This window comes from Scardinius erythrophthalmus, assembly GCF_964197995.2.
Source record: "Scardinius erythrophthalmus genome assembly, chromosome: 1".
NCBI lineage: Eukaryota > Metazoa > Chordata > Actinopteri > Cypriniformes > Leuciscidae > Scardinius > Scardinius erythrophthalmus.
Genome location: NC_138221.1, coordinates 56,464,500 through 56,487,016, shown reverse-complemented (window position 1 = coordinate 56,487,016; position 22,517 = coordinate 56,464,500). Strand labels below are relative to the sequence as shown.

Genomic DNA, 22,517 nt, shown 5'->3' with positions numbered 1-22,517 from the left:
CCTTTATTAATTATTATTGCAGAGATGGGGTTTGGAGCTGGGTCTGTGGGACTGTTTCTGGGGATTCACTTTTTATTTTACTTACCTATTGTCTTCTGCATTCTCCTTACTATTGTCTCCTGTTCTTGCCTCAGACTCGTCCCCCAGAAACAGTCCCACAGACCCAGCCCCAAACCCAATCCCTTAAAAATTAATAAAGGCTGGTACTTCTTCCTGCCTCTATGTATTAATGCTCATGGGTAACCTAAACGTGTTCCATTCAGACCTTAACATTAATTATTTTACTGTTATGTGTCAACAAGATTCAACAAGACGTTTTCACCTGGCTATACCCAATGTTTAGATCTATTGTGGTATTTATGCAAATTAGCACATACGTAATTAGATTATGCACCGTTAGTCCATGTTAACAAACAATTTAAAAAAACTTGTAATACATTTTTTGTTTGGCTTGATGCAAGTAATCAACTCAGTAATTTTCATGGTGATTTCTAAAGGTTAAAATTTTGACCCTATTCACGTGAGAAAGAGAATGAATAGGCTATTTGGGTCATTTTCAAAACTCTCCCCTTATGGGATTCTTCTGGGCTTTTTTTCCTTACTCAGGACATATTGAGGATACAAAATCAGTGGAGTTTTTTTCTTTTGCAATTTGTTCAAGGTTGACCCCCATTTTGGCTTAAAATGACTGGACTATTACCGCACACAGAAAGGAAAACCGCAAACAATGTAGTTGGTTTATCAGAGTCTGGGCAGCTCTTCACCACTTTATTGTGAGGCCACTGTTGTTTTTTTCTACGGCGTGGTACTGCGTGTGCAGAAACTGTCGGGCTTTCTCCTCTCCCACGCTCTCCACCCAGCGCTGATAGAGTTCAGCCACTCGTGAGTCCTCCTCTGGCACTGCGGTACGTTCAGCGTTGTAAGACTCCTCCACCTGCTGCAGCAACTCTTTGTTGGATTGATCTGATGAAGGTTTGAGCTGACCGCCGCCGTTAAGACATCCTGTGGAGTTCAATTAAACGCGTTTATGAATCAGACCTTATTTTAAAACGCTACTAAACAACACTGACTAACATTAAGGGCCCTATTTTAACTATCTAAGCGCATGGTCTAAAGCGCAAGTGCATTTAGTGCATTTCCGAATCCACTTTTGCTAGTTTAACGATGGGAAATATGGTCGGCGCATGGTCTAAGAGGGTTGTCCCAATTCTCTTAATGAGTAATAGGTGTGTTTTGGGTGTAACGTGCAATAAACCAATCAGAGGCTCATCTCCCATTCCCTATAAAAGCCAGTTGTGCTCGCACCAAGGCGGATTCGCTATTTACATGGTGGAATTTGCAAGCGGAAAGACCGAACGCTTCTCCAGAGCGCAAATGGATCTGCTCGTGCGCGAGGTTAAAGCGTGTGAGCAGACCATCTACGGGACAAGCCGGATTCCACCATATCTTTATGTACACAATAATAATCTTTTACATTGTAATCCTTTTATTTTATTTTTGCGTGCTGCTGCGCGTCCCTGTGTGTGTAATAAGCAGAGTGTACGCGCATTGTGGACCCGCCTATAGGTGCACATTACTAACGTGCTCTTTAACAAAAAAAAAATATTTCAGTTGCCTCAAAATAGCAACGCGCCAACAATGCGCCTGAACACACCTCGTTTTCAGGCCAGCAGCCCATGGGCGCATATGTATTTGCTATTTAAACAACGTGGAGCAGGACGTGAAAATGATAACTGCTTCAGGCTGAAACTGGCAAAAAACACTTGCGTCGCATCTGGTGTATGACAGGGCCCTAACAGGTTATGCAAGTATGGCGTAATCTCCTACCTGACGGACATGCCATCACTTCTACAAAGTGGTACGGTGACTTCCCTCTTTTCAGCTTCTGCACCAGGTTCTGAATGTTCCTGAAGCCGTAGGCGGCAGCAAAACGCAGCAGAACTTGACCATCCTTCTCCAGAGTGACTTCCTGGAAGTCCTTGTTTCTGTTCGAACAAAAAGAGAGACAAATAAAATGTACCTTACGAAAAAGTACTGAGGCACTACTATGATACACAACTTTTGGAAGTTTTATTTGAAGAACAAACACTTGTTCAGAACAGTCTTTTTAAATAAATCAAATGCGACAAGCATATTTTCCTTAACAAAACAGTACTGTGGTAATACCATGGTAAAGGTATCAGGGTATCTTGTTAATACTAAGGCGCTTTGATACATACCATGGAACTGAATGATTATCATATTCATATACCAAGGTATTTACACTGTGCTCCAGTGCACTTCAAATAATACCATGGTATTAAATGTTAACTCCAATTTCTGACCAATTTCCAGTTGTAAAATTGTTTTAAATAGTTATTTTTTAAAATCATTTTATACAGAAATTAGATTAAATTTGTAATCAGTAAATTAGAAATTTCTGGGTGATTTCTTTATATTAATTTCTAGTCAAAAGAGAACTTTTAAAAGAACTGGGTGTAACTACTGGCTATAGAAAATTCCATGATATTACCATGATCTAAGGTTATTATTATTAATAATTTGGACTTTTCCAGACTTGAAAAAAAAAATCACACTTTTAAAAATTCTCTCATATTTCTAGGTTTTCCTGGTCTGCGGAAACCCTGATGGAACCATTTAACATTTATTAATTCTAAACTATCTCAACCTTAAAATGAATATTCATTATTTAGGTAATATTTATTAAAATATCAATAAAGTGTATACACTACCATTCAAAAGTTTGGGTTGGTAATATTTTTTTATGTTTTTGAAAGAAGTCTCTTCTGCTGTATTTGATTAAAAAAAATTTGTGAAATATTATTACAATTTGAAAGAACTTTTTTCTATTTTAATAAATATATTTTAAAATGCAATGTATTCCTGTGATCAAAGCTGTATTTTCAGCATCATTACTCCAGTCTTCAGAGTCACATGATCCTTCAGAAATCATTATAATATACTGATTTGATCAAGAAACATTTCTTAATATTCAATGTTAAAATTTTTTGCTGCTTAATACTTTTGAGGATACGGATACATTTTTTAAGAGATTCATAGTTTAAAATAACAACATTTATTTTAATTTTAAAATCTTTTGTAACACTTTTGATCAAATTTAATGCATCCTTTATTAATTAAATTAAATGCATCCTTAAATAATAAAAGTATTAATTTCTTTAACAACAACAAAAAAAGACTGACCCCCAACCTTTTGACCGGTAGTGTCATGTGTTCTGTATTGCTGTGTTCAGACATACTTCACTGTCTTGTAAGTGAGTTCATCTACTTCAACCCCAAACAGCTGTTTTGCGGCATGTTTGTAGATGTGATGAAGATATCCTCCAGATCCACTTCCTGCGTGACGCAGCAGCTCCTCCCCACAGACGTTACTGAACCTAAAAACACACATTCATGTATGACACAATTTCTATTATGTATTAATACTACTGGTTTGGCAAACATGAAGAACTCACATCGTGTCTAAAGGAGCCAACTCCACATCTCTCAAGGACACATTCTCCTCCTCCAACATCTTCAGAACTTCTCCTGTGAACCAAACGCATACAAGATGAGGGACTGAGCCTCGTTGTTGTACACCCGTTCATCTTTTAATGTTGTTAGATTCACTCACCTGAAGTGATAACACAGTCCACCTCTCTGGTCTCAAGCTCGCTAAGGTAAAAGTCTGGTCTGGAAGCCTCAAGTTTCTTATCATAGCAGGGCATCACAGTCACATGGTAGATCTTCTGTGGTAAAATACCCTATCAAAGCAAATGATGGAGATTAAATGCCTTTTCACCTTGATTTTGTCATGTAAATTAAAATAGGTGAGACATAACTTAAATGAGAAATATTTAAAGGCTGCCTGTCATTTTATTTACTATGTTTATATTAATACCCAATGTAAATATAGGTATGTGTTCAATAGTTGTGTGTATTCCATAGATTAGCCTTTTCTGTAGTATAGACTCTTGTGAAAGCTGCAAAACAAAAGGCTTTACATGTGCAGAGACCAAAGCAAAGTTTATATTCACTTTACATAAGAAAATAATGTACAATATAGTTAAACTACAATGAAACAATACAGGTTTTTTAATGTGGGACTTCGCATTTGGCACAAAGCATTGTGGGCAGTTCCTCCCTCTGTGAACAGAAATTAATTTAGTACCTCCTGAGAGGCAAAATAGCCCTTGACTAGAGAACCCATGATCTGCTGGGGCGAGCGCGTTGTGCTGATGTACGGGAGGACGAATTCACCATGAGTCTTCTCAGCATAGCAAATCCACCCTGGATGAAATACAGAGAATAAACCCATGCTGGACCCATAATAAAGCACACCACCATGAATATTTCAGAAAATAAAAATACAGATTGAGAAAAGACTACCTGGACAGGCAGACGCCAGCATCGGTAGGGCCTTCTTGTCCACTTCCTTCCGACTGAATCGCTCCAGAAACTCCTTCTGGCTTTCTAACAGGCTGAAAGAGCGACTGAAGCCGGTCTCAAACACATGATGGACACCTGAAAGATCAGTGTGTAAGAGCACTTTCATGATCTCAATACACAGAGGAGCATTTGGAAAGCCATTTAGCAATTTGTCACAATTCCAACAATAGCTCACAAATGTAAGTTATAAACTCCTAATTCTGAGTTTACATCTCACAATTCTGACTTTTTTCCTTGTAATTCTAAGTTTACATATCATATTTCTGACATTTTTCTTGTAATTCCGAGTCAACATCTCATAATTCTGACATTTTTCTTGTAATTCTAAGTTTACATATCATATTTCTGACATTTTTCAAGTAATTCCGAGTTTACATCTCATAATTCTGACTTTTTTTCCTCCTAATTCTGAGTTTACATCTCGTAATTCTGAGATTTGTTTCTTGGAAATCTGAGTCAACATCTCATACTTCTGACTTTTTCCTTGTAATTCTAAGTTTACATATCATATTTCTGACATTTTTCTTGTAATTATGAGTTTACATCTCATAATTCTGACTTTTTTTCCTCCTAATTCTGACTTTACATCTCGTAATTCTCAGATTTTTTTCTTGGAAATCTGAGTCAACATCTCATACTTCTGACTTTTTCCTTGTAATTCTAAGTTTACATATCATATTTCTGACATTTTTCTTGTAATTACGAGTTTACATCTCATAATTCTGACTTTTTCCTTGTAATTCTAAGTTTACATATCATATTTCTGACATTTTTCTTATAATTCCGAGTTTACATCTCCTAATTCTGAGATTTTTTTCTTGGAAATCTGAGTCAACATCTCATAATTCTGACATTTTTCTTGTAATTCTAAGTTTACATATTATAATTCTGAATTTTTTCTTGTAATTCCGAGTTTACATCTCGTAATTTTGACATTTTTCCTTGTAATTCTTAGTTTACATTTCGCAATTCAGATTTTTCCATCCAGTTTTCATCTCATAATTCTTTTTCCTTAGAAATTCTAAACTTGCAATTCTTTTTTTTCCTGCCACGGACTAAAAAATAAAAAAGGTATTTGCAAATTTTGTCTCGCAATTCTAAAAAGTTTATACAATTCTCCGGAAAAAAATAATTTTAAGAAAAAAGTCGCTATTACCGGTACCTTTTTTAAATGTATTTTTAATTTCATGGCGGAAATAAGCTTCCATAGGAGGATGTCTTTGACTGATCAGATAAATTGCGGACTCCAACTCACCCAAATTTTTCAGGAATCTGGTGAGTCTGTGGGCCACCTCACTGCTTTTGAGACCGTAGTGTGCAGCTAGAGAGGCTCTTGACTGAGGCGATACAGACACCACCACCACCTTCTGCTCGCTACTGCTAACCTGCTGCTCAGAGACACAAACATGTTTTTAGGTGAACTATTCATTTGGAGCAAAAAGTTAAATGCAGTTTAATGAGTGTAAAGTACTGCACACTTTATTATGACGTAGCACACGGAACAGTTCCTCATGACTCTGTTGGGTGATAAGGACACTTTCTGCAGACGTGATGCAGCCACTGCAAGCGAGACAGTCGTTCAGCGTAATCTTCGCTTTCTCCAACTTTTCCTTTTGACCATCCTGGGAAATAAGAATATTCAACATATCTATCTAAGGTTACAAATCAAAAACATACTTTGCTTTTTGCTATCAAATGAAACATGACACAACACCACAATACTGGCTCAAAATAAAAGTCGCATAATTTGTACTCACCTGATGGACCTGAAAATAACTGCCATCATCTTCTATCTGGATTTTAGCCACAGATCTGCCCTGTTTCTTTTCCACCTTTACAGGCTTTACACATTCCTGATAAATTGGGCAAATTAACAGCGGTGAAATTATATTCTTGCATACATTACAGTTTAAATGTTTTAAGAAATGAATTTACTTTTAATCAGCAAGGGTGCATAAAATTGACCAAACGTGTCAGTAAAGATATTTATAATGTTACAAAATCAACTAAATGCAGCCTTGGTGAGCAGAAGAGAGTAATTTCAAACTCATTCCTGACCCCAAACTTTTAGACACTTAGGTCATAGTTAAAAATGTGCGACTGCTATTGCTTTAGATGCCAAATATATATGTCAAAATATCAAACCAAGTGTTATCCCCAATATTTTTTTACTAAACGGTGTAGCAGTAAATTTCAGTGCATGACAAAATGTCAAAATACATTTTGAATAGAATATAATAGCCAACAAACTTGTGTTTGTCATCTGTTTTGTTTTAAAGTTATGTTTTTCTTACCAATAAAACACTTGGTTGGATATTTTATCTAATGCAGTGGCATTTAAGTGTGCCTGAAGTGTACAAAAACTTTTTAGGACCACTGTACATTAATTTTACATACAGTAGTTGGCAGATCATTAGGTTTTAGACAGTCACTTTCTGTATCTGACAGAGCAAATAATGTGTGCCCATCCTTAGGAACTCGAACTAGACAAATGTTATTGAAAATAAGCATTTACCGTATTTCCAAGACTAAAACCAAGACCTGTCAGAAACATGTGTCACTCTTAGAAACGGTATCTTTATCTGTATTATACAATGTTACATCCATTTTATCTTTTGATCAGCCGACCATTTTTTTGCCCAACATATTAAGCTGATTAAATGTAAATGCGTTAAATTAACATAAATGTGGCTGCTTTTAATGTTACGGACAGAAACAACAATTCAACCTGAGACGGAGTGATAAAATCATCCAAATCCGTGAGCTGAAGCACACCGCTGAAATGCGACGCCATTGTTTTTTACTGCTACCCGTATGCCTGTGCTGTGGTTGGTAGGGCTCTGTGAATGACTTCTAAACTCTCCAATCGTAGACCGCCTAATAGAGGCTCTGCCCAATCAAAGCAAACAGTAAGAGGATAAGGGCGGGACTTAAAAGAAATCAGCTGATATGACTACAGGGGCCTATACCATGAAGCCGGTTTAGGTGGCTAGCCAGCTATGTTTCAGTTTAGTTTCCGCCAACCCTGGGTTTTAGGTACTATGAAAGTAGCTTGGCTTTAATCGGTGTGCGTTGCCATGGTATCTTACGCTGCACGGCTAACCTGCTCCGGGGGCAGGTTATGTTCTGGATTCAAGATCTCAGACTGAAGTTTGACCAATCAGCTGAGAGCAAAGAAACATATAGGTGACGTATCTTATTCCCTTATATTATCTTATTTCCGCGGAAGGAATGTCTTATCTTTGCGAACTTCTTGAGCCGCACATAAAGAATTTAACACGTCGAATTCATGCACCGCAAATATTGCGTTGCGTTTTTTTTGCAAGTTACTTGCACGGTGGGTGACGCACAGAAGCAAGGGGAAAACACGGTTTGTCGAACCATTCGCAAGGTCGCTCTGCAGGAGTACATGAATAGTTTCATTAATAGTGTTCCCCGGACATTTATCGACCATGTCCATAAAAGAGGGCTTTTATAAAATTGCCGGTAAGATATATATTGATAGGGTGACATCACTTTTTTTTTTTTTCAAAAAGCAAATTTCACAAATGTACTATACAATATAATACATGTTAAGAATTATTTTAAATATTTATTATTATTCTGTTAATCTTATGATAGGATTCCCTAGAGTCACTGCAACATGTATGCAGTCTATTGCTCCAATCTCCACTGGGGAACATGAGGCAGATTATGTTAATAGGAAGTCCTATCACAGCCTTAATGTTCAGGTAGAGATGATGTGAATATGTGAGATGATTATTTTCTGTGAGATGAATCTTTAATAGTAACATTAACAGATATAACAATGATCTACTAAACACTTCATCTGCAGACGACTTGTGGTCATGAACGTATGGCTCCAGTGCTTGTCTCACAAATTTTCTGTGAGTCTGTGTTGTGTCAGCACAAAACACTGTTAATCTGAACTGAGATACCTACACAATAACCCCCTATCGTGACCCTCAGACAGAGCCACAGAACCACTTCAATGTGGCCCTCAGTAAAACCAGAGTGAAGATAGAGATGACCTTTGGCATCCTAAAGGCACATTTCAACTGTGTTGGTCCTTAATAGTCACCAGAGCAGGCATCACAGATAGTGGCTGCATGTGCCATTCTGCACAATATAGCCACCAGTAGAAAGGAGCGAGAAACACCACAACCAGCTTCTCCCCGATGAAACTGACCCCATCACACTTGACCACCCAGCTGGTGCAGATGTAGATGCAATCAACATACAATATTACTCTTAATAAAAGCACATTGAAACTGCAGATAGGTCTCAAACTGTTTTATTGGTTTTGTGGGATGGGAGGGAGAAAGAGAGCAAGAGAAAGTTGCATTAATAAATATACTAAAGTGTTACTTGGTTAAATAAGTTCACATACTGAGATCAGTTTTATCCAGCTGTTTGATCTGCAATATTGTTTTTTTTGGAGCCTCCTCAGCTCACAGCTCCTTTAGTGAACGGTCTAGTTCAAGACTCCTTTAGTGTGCAGTCTAGTTCGAGACTCCTTTAGTGTGCAGTCTAGTTCGAGTCTCCTTTAGTGTGCAGTCTAGTGTGCAGTCTAGTTCAAGTCTCCTTTAGTGTGCAGTCTAGTTCGAGTCTCCTTTAGTGTGCAGTCTAGTTCGAGTCTCCTTTAGTGTGCAGTCTAGTTCAAGTCTCCTTTAGTGTGCAGTCTAGTTCAAGTCTCCTTTAGTGTGCAGTCTAGTTCGAGTCTCCTTTAGTGTGCAGTCTAGTTCGAGTCTCCTTTAGTGTGCAGTCTAGTGTGCAGTCTAGTTCAAGTCTCCTTTAGTGTGCAGTCTAGTTCGAGTCTCCTTTAGTGTGCAGTCTAGTTCGAGTCTCCTTTAGTGTGCAGTCTAGTTCAAGTCTCCTTTAGTGTGCAGTCTAGTTCAAGTCTCCTTTAGTGTGCAGTCTAGTTCGAGTCTCCTTTAGTGTGCAGTCTAGTTCAAGTCTCCTTTAGTGTGCAGTCTAGTTCGAGTCTCCTTTAGTGTGCAGTCTAGTTCGAGTCTCCTTTAGTGTGCAGTCTAGTTCAAGTCTCCTTTAGTGTGCAGTCTAGTTCGAGTCTCCTTTAGTGTGCAGTCTAGTTCAAGACTCCTTTAGTGTGCAGTCTAGTTCGAGTCTCCTTTAGTGTGCAGTCTAGTTCGAGTCTCCTTTAGTGTGCAGTCTAGTTCGAGTCTCCTTTAGTGTGCAGTCTAGTTCAAGACTCCTTTAGTGTGCAGTCTAGTTCGAGACTCCTTTAGTGTGCAGTCTAGTTCAAGTCTCCTTTAGTGTGCAGTCTAGTTCGAGTCTCCTTTAGTGTGCAGTCTAGTTCGAGTCTCCTTTAGTGTGCAGTCTAGTTCAAGTCTCCTTTAGTGTGCAGTCTAGTTCGAGTCTCCTTTAGTGTGCAGTCTAGTTCGAGTCTCCTTTAGTGTGCAGTCTAGTTCGAGTCTCCTTTAGTGTGCAGTCTAGTTCGAGTCTCCTTTAGTGTGCAGTCTAGTTCGAGTCTCCTTTAGTGTGCAGTCTAGTTCAAGTCTCCTTTAGTGTGCAGTCTAGTTCGAGTCTCCTTTAGTGTGCAGTCTAGTTCGAGTCTCCTTTAGTGTGCAGTCTAGTTCAAGTCTCCTTTAGTGTGCAGTCTAGTTCGAGTCTCCTTTAGTGTGCAGTCTAGTTCAAGTCTCCTTTAGTGTGCAGTCTAGTTCGAGTCTCCTTTAGTGTGCAGTCTAGTTCGAGTCTCCTTTAGTGTGCAGTCTAGTTCGAGTCTCCTTTAGTGTGCAGTCTAGTGTGCAGTCTAGTTCGAGTCTCCTTTAGTGTGCAGTCTAGTTCAAGTCTCCTTTAGTGTGCAGTCTAGTTCAAGTCTCCTTTAGTGTGCAGTCTAGTTCGAGTCTCCTTTAGTGTGCAGTCTAGTTCAAGTCTCCTTTAGTGTGCAGTCTAGTTCGAGTCTCCTTTAGTGTGCAGTCTAGTGTGCAGTCTAGTTCGAGTCTCCTTTAGTGTGCAGTCTAGTTCGAGACTCCTTTAGTGTGCAGTCTAGTTCGAGTCTCCTTTAGTGTGCAGTCTAGTTCAAGTCTCCTTTAGTGTGCAGTCTAGTTCAAGTCTCTTTTAGTGTGCAGTCTAGTTCGTAGTTCAAGTCTCCTTTAGTGTGCAGTCTAGTTCAAGTCTCCTTTAGTGTGCAGTCTAGTTCGAGTCTCCTTTAGTGTGCAGTCTAGTTCAAGTCTCCTTTAGTGTGCAGTCTAGTTCGAGTCTCCTTTAGTGTGCAGTCTAGTTCAAGTCTCCTTTAGTGTGCAGTCTAGTTCGAGTCTCCTTTAGTGTGCAGTCTAGTTCAAGTCTCCTTTAGTGTGCAGTCTAGTTCGAGTCTCCTTTAGTGTGCAGTCTAGTTCGAGTCTCCTTTAGTGTGCAGTCTAGTTCAAGTCTCCTTTAGTGTGCAGTCTAGTTCAAGTCTCCTTTAGTGTGCAGTCTAGTTCGAGTCTCCTTTAGTGTGCAGTCTAGTTCGAGTCTCCTTTAGTGTGCAGTCTAGTGTGCAGTCTAGTTCGAGTCTCCTTTAGTGTGCAGTCTAGTTCGAGTCTCCTTTAGTGTGCAGTCTAGTTCAAGTCTCCTTTAGTGAACAGTCTAGTTCGAGTCTCCTTTAGTGTGCAGTCTAGTTCGAGTCTCCTTTAGTGTGCAGTCTAGTTCAAGTCTCCTTTAGTGTGCAGTCTAGTTCAAGTCTCCTTTAGTGAACAGTCTAGTTCAAGACTCCTTTTGTACAGGGCCCTGACTGAGTCTGTTTCCACCTGAAACAATTCCACCACAAACATGATCATTACAAGTTTTCTGGAAGCTCATCAAATCACAAAAAGTTCCTTGACTTCCTACAAACACAGGACTGACTGTAATTTATGTCAAGGGTTTTAAATCCTTACCTTGTTCACATTTCTTCTGAAGCCCATTGAGGTAGAGGCCTCAGTTTCTGGGGCAGGTTGTGTAAAATCCTACAATAAAAGAGATGTGTAAGGGCCAGTCACTTTATTATGCCACACATTCAAATGTTTGCCATAATAAAAAGCCCAGTGCATTCACATCAGCAACTGTCTGAGAACACACAGACAGAGTGTCTTCATCATTTCCTCCACCCTAATAAATAAAAATAGGCCAATGTAAAGCATAACTGTTGTAAAGCAGGTTATGTTTGGTGTTCTGTCTGCTGCATACTGACCTCTGTGTGGGAGACTATGTGTGTGTATGTGTGCTGGCTTCAACAGGGACACTGTATTTCCCTCTACTGCAGAACATATACAGTCAGCCATATTTAAAACTTAAAAAAGTAGTAATGTATTGCACACGTATGTTACTTGCTTAGAGGAGCCAGCACCAGGGTCAGATTGTACAGCACCTGTAATCCTATCCATAATCGGCCGTCCCTTATTGCCTACTCAGAGCCAACTCCTCCGCCAGTGTATTCTGAATTTAACTCTTTATTTCTGTTTGCTGCAAACAAGTGTTTGTGATAAAATGTTCACAAAAGTAATAAAAGGTTGTGGTAAATACTCACCACTTTGAATTATATTTTTATATTTTGTCTTTATCTGCTGCCAAGAACATTTGGAGTTGGGGTTGCATCTAAAAATCAATAAATAATTATCTTTCTTAGTACATACATGCACATTTTTTTATATATTATAAAAATAGGCTATAGGCTATTACACATATAGGCTACACATACATATATACATAGGCCTACATAATTTTACATAAATACGTATTTGTTTAACTTACACATTAACAATCAGCGATCTTTCTCCAACAGTCTTCTCTTGCTTTGGCAGCAGGGACTGTATTGTTTCGAGCTTGAAATACATATTTAAATTCATCGAAATTATGAATGATTATCTCTTGCTCCTCCGCGGAAAAGTATATCGCTCTCGCTCTACCCGCGATTGGTTGTTCAGTGTCGACGTCACTCTTTTATGTGCACGCGCGCGTGGAGTAATCATACTATGATCAAAGCCTGAGTTGACAGAGAAATTTGATGAGCTGCATCATGGTACCAACAAAGCCTGATTGCATCGGTTTGGTTTTGTCAACTCAAAACTAATCCTGTAACCCCGAGTTTGTTCAGCTACCTTCATGGTACAGGCCCCGGTCAACTGTATTGTCACGTCACACTGGTGTATTCATTCAACGTTTTTGCATTTGACATATTTTCATATAAGGCAAACATCTTAATGTTTTTCTAAAAGCATTGAGATTAAACTATTTAACTTAATGCTGATTATGCAATTTATAACCATGTATTTAGCTACATTAAAACAATGTAAAATACAAATTTTACTAGTGCTCTCAGATTCGGACTTCCTATACAAAATATAACTGGCAAAAAATATTTTTATATATTTAGATAGTTTTTGTCTTAAAAAGAATATTTAGATAATGCTTTAGATAGCAGGGCTCCGATGTTACGTTCTTGACATGCAATGTCAACTGTCCACTTGTTTTTGTTGTTGTTGTTATTGTTGTACTGTAGTAACTGGCATTATTTATATGCGCATGTATAAGACATATTACGATCGCCTATCGGAATAACACACGTCGTAAAGTGTCGATGTGACGCGCACTCTTACTTTCACTGTCAGGTGTTCGCTTCTGGTCAGGTGAGTTTGCCAACGCAATGCAAATAATAAGCTGGCGTCAGTGTCGTGAGAACGTCACTCGGTCAAACAGGTTGAGCCAGGGTTGAAATTGTCTAGATTTCAAGCGCACAAATGCACTTGCAGCCCAAGGAACTACTTACGGAAGTAAATGTATCTGCTTTCCTGCGTCAAAAAGGATTTATATTCCCTAAAGAATTGATGATCTTTTACAAAGTAAGTAGGCGTTTCGATATTTCTAGAGTAATAGCAAGATGCATCCATTTATAAAGTCTCTATGTAAGGAAAACATTTCTCCTGTAAGTCAGAATTGTGAGAAAGTAAATAAAATGCATGCTGTATTTTTGATCTACATTACTTATTGATGCATTTTCTTTTTTTAAACCAGACCATTTGCTAATTTGCATTTGTAAAGTGCTTTCAAAGTGTTTTATGATGATTATGATTATTACTATAAATACATTTAATAATAAAAACGTATTTAGAAGAGGAGTTTTTTTCTATTGATATTTTAAACACTAACAGGTAAAACGTTTTAGCTTGCCATTATGTGATTTCCAATGCAAATTTTGTATTTTAAAGGTCACCTGAGTTTAAAGCCTGCCTTAAATTTTATGGTTTATCCCATCCACCTGCAGAGACACTAACATGAATCATCAAAAGTTACTGAGATTAATCATCGGCGGATTGGTGATTGTTACCATTTGGAAATTTATCTCTAGCCAAAGGTGAGGATTGTAGGTCTCAAAGGTCTCCATGTACACATGTGCATCCTTGGATCTTTCAAACCAGGATTCATTGTCCCAAACAAGCTCATAATTGCAGTTTATTTACCCTCTATTTATAGCTCAAGCTATGCAACAAGTGGAAAGACACACCAAATCATACAAGGTAGTAAGTTCTGGGCTGACCAGCGTGTCCCGCAGCTGAATTTGGATGAAAATCAGGAAGATCCTGAGAAAAAAGAACATACAGACGGCCCAGTGGTTCAGCCAGTGGAGGAAAACATGATCCAATCAAACCAAGAGGACTCTGAGCCAGGTGTTTCTGACGAAACACAGACAGATCCACTAAAGATTGTACACTTAGATCTGAAAGGTGCAGCACCCAAAGTCACATACCTCAAAGAGGTGGGAATCAGTGTATGCAAACTGGAATGTGTTTCAAAAGTGTGTGTATGAATAGTGTCCTTTTTAAAGTTTCCCTTCGTGTTCCTTAACAGTTATTCCCTCTACTGTCATTTCTGGGTGCTAATGGGATATTGCTGGAATATGAGGATATGTTTCCCTATGAGGGGGAACTCGCAATTCTCAAATCGAGCTTTGCGTACAGGTGTGTTACTGATTCTGAGCTTCTGATGGGCTGAACTTGACTTAATTCGCCTCAAAAATTGAAATTCCATTATTTACTCACTCTCATGTCATTCCAAAGCTGTGTGCGGTTATTTTTTGTGGAATGCAAAAGTAGGTATCCTGAAGAATAGTTACTGTATGCAGCACTTTTCCATACAATTTTTGGGTGAACTGTTGTTATAATATATTCAGTGATCATAATCTCATGATTTGTGCCTCTTTCTCTTAATTGCTTTCTCTTAATCTCTATTTACACGTATTTTCCCCACTATAGTCCGGAAGATATAGAGGAAATCAAGTCACTTGCCAAACAGCACAAGCTTGAACTAATTCCTCTTGTGCAGGTGTTCGGACACATGGAGGCAAGTACAGAAGAAGCTAATTATCATAAAACTACATGTGTCTCAAATATTGGCTCACTACATATACTTCAGTAAAGCGCTAAAGGCACCTTTACATTTTTTTATATGTTTGGAGGCAAAACTGCCGTAGAATGCATTGAGATTTTACTTGACTTTATTAGCATGCCTAACACTCCCGCTTACACTTAACCAGTCTTTCTGTTCACATTTCAGTTTGTGTTAAAACACAAGAAGTATTTCAGATTGAGAGAAGTGGAAACGTTTCCCAATAGCCTAAACCCTCTGGCCCCAGAAAGCATGGAACTTGTTCAGGACATGCTAACTCAAGTTATGAACAAGCACCGGGATGCACGGTGGTTCCACATTGGAGCTGACGAGGTCGGTGGATCTTTATTCTTTACGGATCAGTTAAAAACGGTCGTTTCATGAAAGAAAGAGAATAACAGAAAGGCATGATGAGTTTTCATTTTTGAGTGAATAATTTTTATCCACTGTCAGTGTTGGGGAAGTTACTGTTAAAAGTAATGCATTATAATATTTTGTTACTCCCTAAAGCTTTGTTATTTTTTCTCATCTGGGCTGGGCTTGCTTTGTTTGTTTTTCAATAGCAAAAAAAATTCTTTTCTTGACAAATGTAAAGGCCCTTTCACAACAAAAGTTACACAAATAAACCTCATCTGTATTAATAAGTCACCTCTATACAGTATTGGGTGCAGCCAATGCGATGCATTGTTGAAGAAATCAACGTGCTAGTCACGACATTTTTCGCAAATTGGTTAATAAAGTGAGATTAAATACATAAAGTATATTTGTGTGATTGAGCATATTTGAAAAATATATCAGATATTTCCTTGTAAAATGCATTACTTTACAATTTTCTCGAAAAAAGTAATCTAAGAGTACATAACTCATGTTACTTGTAATGCGTAACCCCCAGAGCTGTCCACTTTCGATAAAATACATCTAGGTGCGTGGCCTGGGTGAAAGCGAAGATAACGACATAACTTGCGACCATAGTTGGCTAACGATGCTTTTGGGAAACGCACCCCTGGATTGCAGAAGAACACAATGCAGGAGAAGAAAGTTCAACATTCTTTCTTCAGGAATATTTTAAAAAAAAATAACACGTGTAATGCTTATCTATAGTTATTTCTGCTTAGTACTGTGGTTGAATTAGATCATCAAATGTCAACAGCAAATACATTGGTTTATAAAGTGAGATTAAATGCATAAAGCATATTTGTGTAATTGAGCATATTTGAAAAAGTATCTCAGATATTTTCTTGTAAATTTAAAAGTAATGCATTGCTTTACTATTTACATGAAAAAAGTAATCTGATTACAAGTATTATTAATTACATGTCCTTGTTACATATGTAATTAACAGTAAATTATGCATAATTGCATGCAACTAACCCTCAACCAAATCCTAATCCTACCCTAACCCTATAGTAAGTACATGTAATTGCTTAATATTACTCAGTACTTAAATATATAATTACACTGTAACAAATGACACCTTAAAATAAAGTGTAACCCATAACTCATGTTACTTGTAATGCGTAACCCCCAGCGCTGTCCACTTTTGATATAACGCATTTAGGTGCGTGGCCTGGGCGAAAGCGAAGATTCGAAGCGCTGGTTGGAGGCCAACGAAGGAGACATGGGAAGGCTGTTCCTCAATCATGTGACCGCTGTGGGGAAATTTATGACCAAACTGAAGCAAGGAATCAAGCTGATCTTGTGGGATGACATGTTTAGGAAGCTCAGCTCCAAATCTATCAAAGGTTTAATGCAAGCCTTTAAATTCATTATTTCTTGTCAATTTTGATCAATTCAATGTCTCCAAATTATTGTGTAATATTTTTGGTTCTGATTTTTAGATTCAGGTTTGCAAGATCTTGCATCGCCAATGATATGGCACTACGCCCAAGACATGAACGTGAAGGAGATCGGTGAGGCCATCTTCTGTGTCTTATAAATGACAAAGTCAACGTGAAAATATTGCCCCAATTTATTCGCTTAAAACATATTCCTTATTGTGAATGATTCATCTATGCATATTATTCAAAAGGGAAAAAAATTCTCTTTGTAGTCTTTTTTTTTTAACTTTAAAAATTCACATATGAAATGATTCACCTTCTTTATGAAACAATGAATAATCTTTCCCACCCCAAGCTTTTGATATTTGTAAAAAAAAATTCTCAAACATTTTCTCAAACAATATTTACTTATTGTTTATAGGTAACTATATCTCTAAGTATGAGGAGGCTGGATTTCAGGGCGTGTGGTTTGCTAGTGCTTTTAAAGGAGCCTCTGGAATTGACCAGACATGGACTCCAATCAATCACCATTTAAAAAACCACCTAGAGTGGCAGGAAGTCATTACATCCATGCCGCAGTACAAGTCTGTGAGATTCCAAGGCATTGCGCTGACTGGCTGGCAGAGGTACGCTTGCAGTTTTACTCGATTGTTTCTTCAAAAATTTTGTGCCATTAAACGTGCAATAACGCAAACTGTAAAAGGTAGAAAAGTTTTAGGAACTCCCAAACCTAAAGCATTACAGTGTTTGCGATCAAGTAAATCAGTGGTTCCCAAACTTTTTACAGTGGCGTACCCCCCCGAGGCAATTAACATTATTCTGTGTACCCCCTCTCTTCCACTTCTCCACTTCCACCTTTTCCATTAAGGGACCATATTTGCCCCCTTAAATTGATGTTACAGTGCATTTGTTTACAGTGCATTCAAAATTCAATAGAGAAATATGCAATGCAGATGCAAGTAAGCAACATGTAGGCTATAATAACACGTGTATAAAGTAGTATGCATAGTAAGGTGCCTCGTAGCACATCTGGTATAGGTTTTTCCACAAATACTACCAGTGTGGTAAAAACCAAAACGCGATGACTGATTCCCGTCTGTTCCTATTACACCATAAATGTGTACAACAGCAATGCACATAGATTTAACCTACAAGGGCCATCATTTGTGCAGAGCCAGAGAAAATGTAGTGTTTGCGCCTGTGACAAAAGACTGTGAACCAGCTACTGTATACCACCTAGTTAAACACCACTTTTCAGGGGCTTTAACAACTGTTAAGAACAATTTGTACACATGACCAATTTGAACACCATCCAAAAATCATGTAGAGGGGCGAGGTGATCAGCCTTTTTGTGCCATTTGGCATTTTTATTGCCAGGACATTCTACAGGGCGAACATGAAAATGATTATCGACATGCCGATTGACACGTGCTATCTGAACATGGAAGTTGACATATTTTAGGTTCATTAATCCAGCCCCCCTGGCCAAACCTGCACGAGGATCTGTTTCAATGTGCTCATTTGAACGCATGCTTTGACAGCGTTATTTGGTCCAAGATGGGATTGGAACCACCATTTGTCAGGGCCCGGACAGTAGCCTGCCACACCTCTGTATAACATGACAGAAGCTGAAGAATTTTGTGTGTAAAACAATGCAATTTGCCGCTTGAACACTCCACAGTGTATCACAGTATCACAGAAGGTAACAAATAAGCGTGTGGCCGGAGTATTTTGTGCCTTAAACAGGACAGACCGCCACTCTGAGAAGCCCATATTTCGCAATCTCACGGGTCAATTCTCGCCCATGAGATTTCATACGGCTTCAGTAGATTTAAGGAAGGAGGGGATTGCCCCATAACGCCAGCTCTGACACAATGTCGAGTGAACCGAATTCTTGCTCATATAATATATTATCAACATTAAAAACAATAAGAACTCACACAGGGTATGTTTTTGTATCGAAGAGAGTTTGAGTCTTGGAAAGAGAAAAAATGTCCAGGGTGCTCAAGGAGTTCAAAAAAAGTGTTTTTGAAGGTGCTCTTTGGGGTCGGGAATTCAGTAAAATGTAGTAGAAGGAAATCCCAGGCACTCTTCTTTAGAAAATTATAAATAGCCTTTATTGGACTGGCTATTTCATGATAGAAAATTTAAAAGACATTGGGGAAAAAAACAACCCACGCGTAGCGGCACAAACAGCCTTCTTCAGAGTTTGAGTCTGTATAGATCTGATAGATCAAACAGATATAGATCTGTTTGCACAGTCTGTGTCTATATTTGTTCTCCGTGCTAGTAAGTGTTTAATCCTCACTTTTACAAAGGTAAATTGTCAAGAACGGCAGTTATGTAAATTTGCTTATTTAATAACAGACTGCACGCAACCTATCATATGCACGCTGCTTGTGTGGATGCAGTCAGTTTTGATCTCAAAAGATGAGGTAATTTGATTGTATTTGACCCTTTTCTGCATTTAACCTGTCAGAAATGCATGCTCGGTTTTAAAGTTATTTTAAGGTGGTGTAGAATTAAATGAACGGCAAAACACAGCATTTTGTTTACGTACCCCCTCTGTTAATTCACATACCCCAGTTCAGGAACCACTGTAGTAAATGAATAAGCATTGCGGATCAACAACAGTAGACTATTACTATGGTTAGTGAAAAAACTGAAAATGTGTGTTTAAGGTATGAGCATCACACTGTGCTGTGTGAGCTTCTCCCGGTGGCCATCCCTTCTCTGGCTGTCTGTCTTCAGACACTAAAATATGGTGAGTATTTATGAAATCCATGTATATGGATATATGGTGTATATATGGATTATGCTGACCAACACATTTTATTTCAGGAACGGTTAAGTATGGGAATAAAACCATATGTGAGGTATTGCAACGGTATCATGCTGCCATGTGTTTTGTGTGCGTTAGGTTCATTTGATGCCAAGGCACAGAGTGAAGTACAACGTATTATTGGCTGTGAAATTGAGCTGAGCAAAAATGAGTGGTATGTAAATGTACACACACACACACACACACACACACACACACACACACACACACACACTGTTTGTAACAGATCTTTTCTTGAATGTTCTGCAGTAAGGGTGTATCCTTTCCTGGCTCAGATGTTTATGAAATGGTGAAGAAGATCAACGACAACCTTGAGAGTTCAGTCGAAAACATCATGCAAAGCTAGTGAGTGATCAGAAAAATATGAGCTCAAATGACATTCACTCAGTGCATAAGCCAGTATTAATTCTCTTTCACTTGGTTGTTTTGTTGGTCTTGTGTTGTGCAGCCATGTCAAGGGATCATTTAGTTCTTATCATCGCAAACGCAACTTTGCAAACCCTCGGAATCTTGCATTTTTCAAAGATGACCTGAAAAAGTAAGATTTATTTTTTTACTCTGTCATATTTTTTAAAAATATTTCATAAAACATTTTGGTTATTATTTAGATACAGGTTCCCCACAGTCATAGTGAGCCATTTGTTGTTTTGAGACGGTTCTTTTCACTGAAGTTCTCAGAAACGGTTCACAAATGATGGTCATTAATGAATTGGTCTGTATCAATTTGTTTAATCCTTCTCCAGTAATTACAACAGGAGAGGACATGCAACACTCATGAATGTATTTGTCACAATGTATGTTTGCTATCAGGTGTAGAAGATTATTATAAACCATAAACTAGAAATTCTGGTTCAAAGAGTTGATCTAGTAAGGCTTGTTCATGCTGTGGGGTGTGTTGCGTAAAGTGAAACCTAAATATTTTGCTTTTCTTCCTTGTCAGATTGATGGATGAATGGGATTCCTTTTTAGTAACTTTCCAGCAAACTATGGATGCTATCTTCTACCCAGACACATTAGAAGAGTGGTTGGAAGAGAATGTCAACGAACACATAGAAAGACTTAATAAAATGGTGGTTGACATAGAACGAATCATTAAACTCAATGGACAGCCAAAGGCTGATGCCTTGTTAACTAGGTGAAACGGACAAGCGGACCAATAGGGAGTATATTCCAAAATGTGACTTTCAAAACTGTCGTGCTCTTAGTAACAGGTGTTTTTTTTTTTTTCTACCTCAGGGATCCTGCTTATTTCCTGAAGGCTTCGCTGGTAGTGGTAATAACATTAAAAGTAGTACTCTAAAAAAGTACTGTAATTACACTAGGGGAGACCGGGGATGGTTGTAACATGGGTCACTTGTAACAGTTCCAATCTGTCCAATCAGGAACTAGTTACAAATCCCCTGATACACTTCGCACATGCTCAGTTGAGTCCTTATTCCACATGTAATAAAGTAGAGCACTGTGGCAAACACAGCAGATTTTAGAGTGGAAAAAAATAATTTGAGGTATGAAAGCAACTTTTTTACTTTATTTTTGTTATGGGAATTTCTGCTTTATAGTTAAACTCATCAAATTTAAATGATGTTTATTGTGTATCTGTGTAGATATATTTTTCATGCAAGTTGTTAGTGCTAATGTTTTGCCTGTTAGCTGTAAGGTGAGCTAGTTCATGGCTGCATGACTCTGGGTTAGTTGTAACAACGATGAAACGTTACAACCTAACCCTAACACCTTACACACACACACGTTCAATAAAATTTTATTATGGCCAATACTATAACTGACAGTAATAAACACACACACACACTGTTCAATTTAAATTTCTGACAGTAACAAACATGCTTACACACAAACAATGTTTGTGTTCAAGTTAAATTTATAATGGTCAATTACTATGACTGAGAGTGACACACACATCAGTTATATTGAAAAGTCAGTGTTGGATAAAAAGCTTTCAAAATCTTTTTTTTTTTTTTGGTCAAAATCCTTATTTCATTATGTTACATATCACCCCGTTGGATCTCATAATGTTACATCTCACCCCAGGGTATGTTACAACTAACCCAGACTATGGGGTGAATTGTAACATTTCACTCCTCGTGTTTGAAACTAAACCCTGCATTTTCTGTTTGTGTTGCAAAGATAATAACTATGTAATATGATAGCAGACGCTTGTAACTAGTTTGAATCACTGGCTTAAGAGTACTCCAAGATATAGACAGAAAGGTAAAAAATGTTACAACCATCCCTGGTTTCCCCATATACATGCACTTCTTGAAGAAGTGTACACTGTGCACTGGTGCCTTGAAAACAGCCCCTCATGGACGACAGCTGTCACATATAATAAAACAAACACAAGTCCAGGCTTGTCATAGCTCCTCCTTTTATGCTTCCGCTCCTCCGTGAGAGATACGAGACCGGTGCGTCTCACAGGTGTCGCTCATTAACAATCACGCCACCTCATCCTGCTCGCCACAGTTCCATAAAAAAAGCATTAAACCTGAAAACCTGCTGGTCCTGGAGCTTATTTTGCATTATAATACTGCATTATAATACTACAACATGATTTGCTTGAAATTGTTTCATTTCTGTGTTTTGAGGGGTTTACAATGTAGAATAAAAAATGGTTAAATGTATTTTGTACTTGTTTTCATTGCTTATTAATGCAAAATCTCAACAACATTTAAGATTGAATAGTTTCTATGCTTCCAGTATTCAGACACTATACATCCCACAGTGAATATAGGGCTAGTTATAAAATACGTCTCTGAGAGTTGTGAAGGAAAGTTAGCGTAAACATGTATGATAATCATCATTGCGTTGTTACTTATCTCTGTGATCATGTTAAAGTATGAGGGAAACTAATATTTCACTTCTGTTTTCAAAGTTCTCAAGTTTAACATCACAAATATGACAGTTTTGCGACAGATAATTTAATAGATAATCATAGTCCTTAAGACAATTTACTGTTCAATAAGAATATTTATATTTTGTGATTATTTTTTATTCCTTTCTATGTAAAGCACTTTGAATTGTCATAGTGTATGAAATAAAAATAAACTTGCCTTGCCTTATATCAAAATTTACTG

The 22,517-nt window shown here is 38.0% G+C and overlaps 2 protein-coding genes across 4 annotated transcripts; one reads left to right on the top strand and one right to left on the bottom strand.

Annotated features, from left to right (window-relative positions):
• Positions 1-620: 620 nt before the first annotated feature.
• narfl (nuclear prelamin A recognition factor-like) lies at positions 621-7,321 on the bottom strand. 2 transcript variants are annotated; one of them, XM_081388666.1, is made up of 11 exons: positions 7,178-7,321; positions 6,207-6,302; positions 5,928-6,071; positions 5,705-5,837; positions 4,390-4,524; positions 4,172-4,290; positions 3,635-3,764; positions 3,477-3,549; positions 3,261-3,398; positions 1,828-1,985; positions 621-1,002 (listed from the first exon to the last, which is right to left on the bottom strand). In XM_081388666.1, exons 1-11 carry the CDS (start codon positions 7,241-7,243, stop codon positions 761-763), a joined length of 1,434 nt encoding a protein of 477 aa, XP_081244792.1. In that variant the 5' UTR covers positions 7,244-7,321; the 3' UTR covers positions 621-760. The 2 variants fall into 2 exon arrangements, with proteins under 2 accessions (XP_081244792.1, XP_081244793.1); XM_081388667.1 differs by having other exon boundaries at positions 6,965-7,208.
• Positions 7,322-7,395: 74 nt separating this feature from the next.
• On the top strand, positions 7,396-22,506 carry LOC308698954 (hexosaminidase D). 2 transcript variants are annotated; one of them, XM_081379460.1, is made up of 14 exons: positions 7,396-7,635; positions 13,688-13,777; positions 13,897-14,179; positions 14,272-14,381; positions 14,676-14,763; positions 14,977-15,141; positions 16,367-16,550; positions 16,647-16,718; positions 17,008-17,212; positions 19,268-19,350; positions 19,507-19,582; positions 19,678-19,773; positions 19,877-19,966; positions 20,369-22,506. In XM_081379460.1, the coding sequence occupies exons 1-14, from the start codon at positions 7,571-7,573 to the stop codon at positions 20,565-20,567; spliced, it is 1,806 nt and encodes a 601-aa protein (XP_081235586.1). In that variant the 5' UTR covers positions 7,396-7,570; the 3' UTR covers positions 20,568-22,506. The 2 variants fall into 2 exon arrangements, with proteins under 2 accessions (XP_081235586.1, XP_081235587.1); XM_081379461.1 differs by lacking the exon at positions 7,396-7,635 and adding an exon at positions 13,086-13,265.
• Positions 22,507-22,517: the final 11 nt, after the last annotated feature.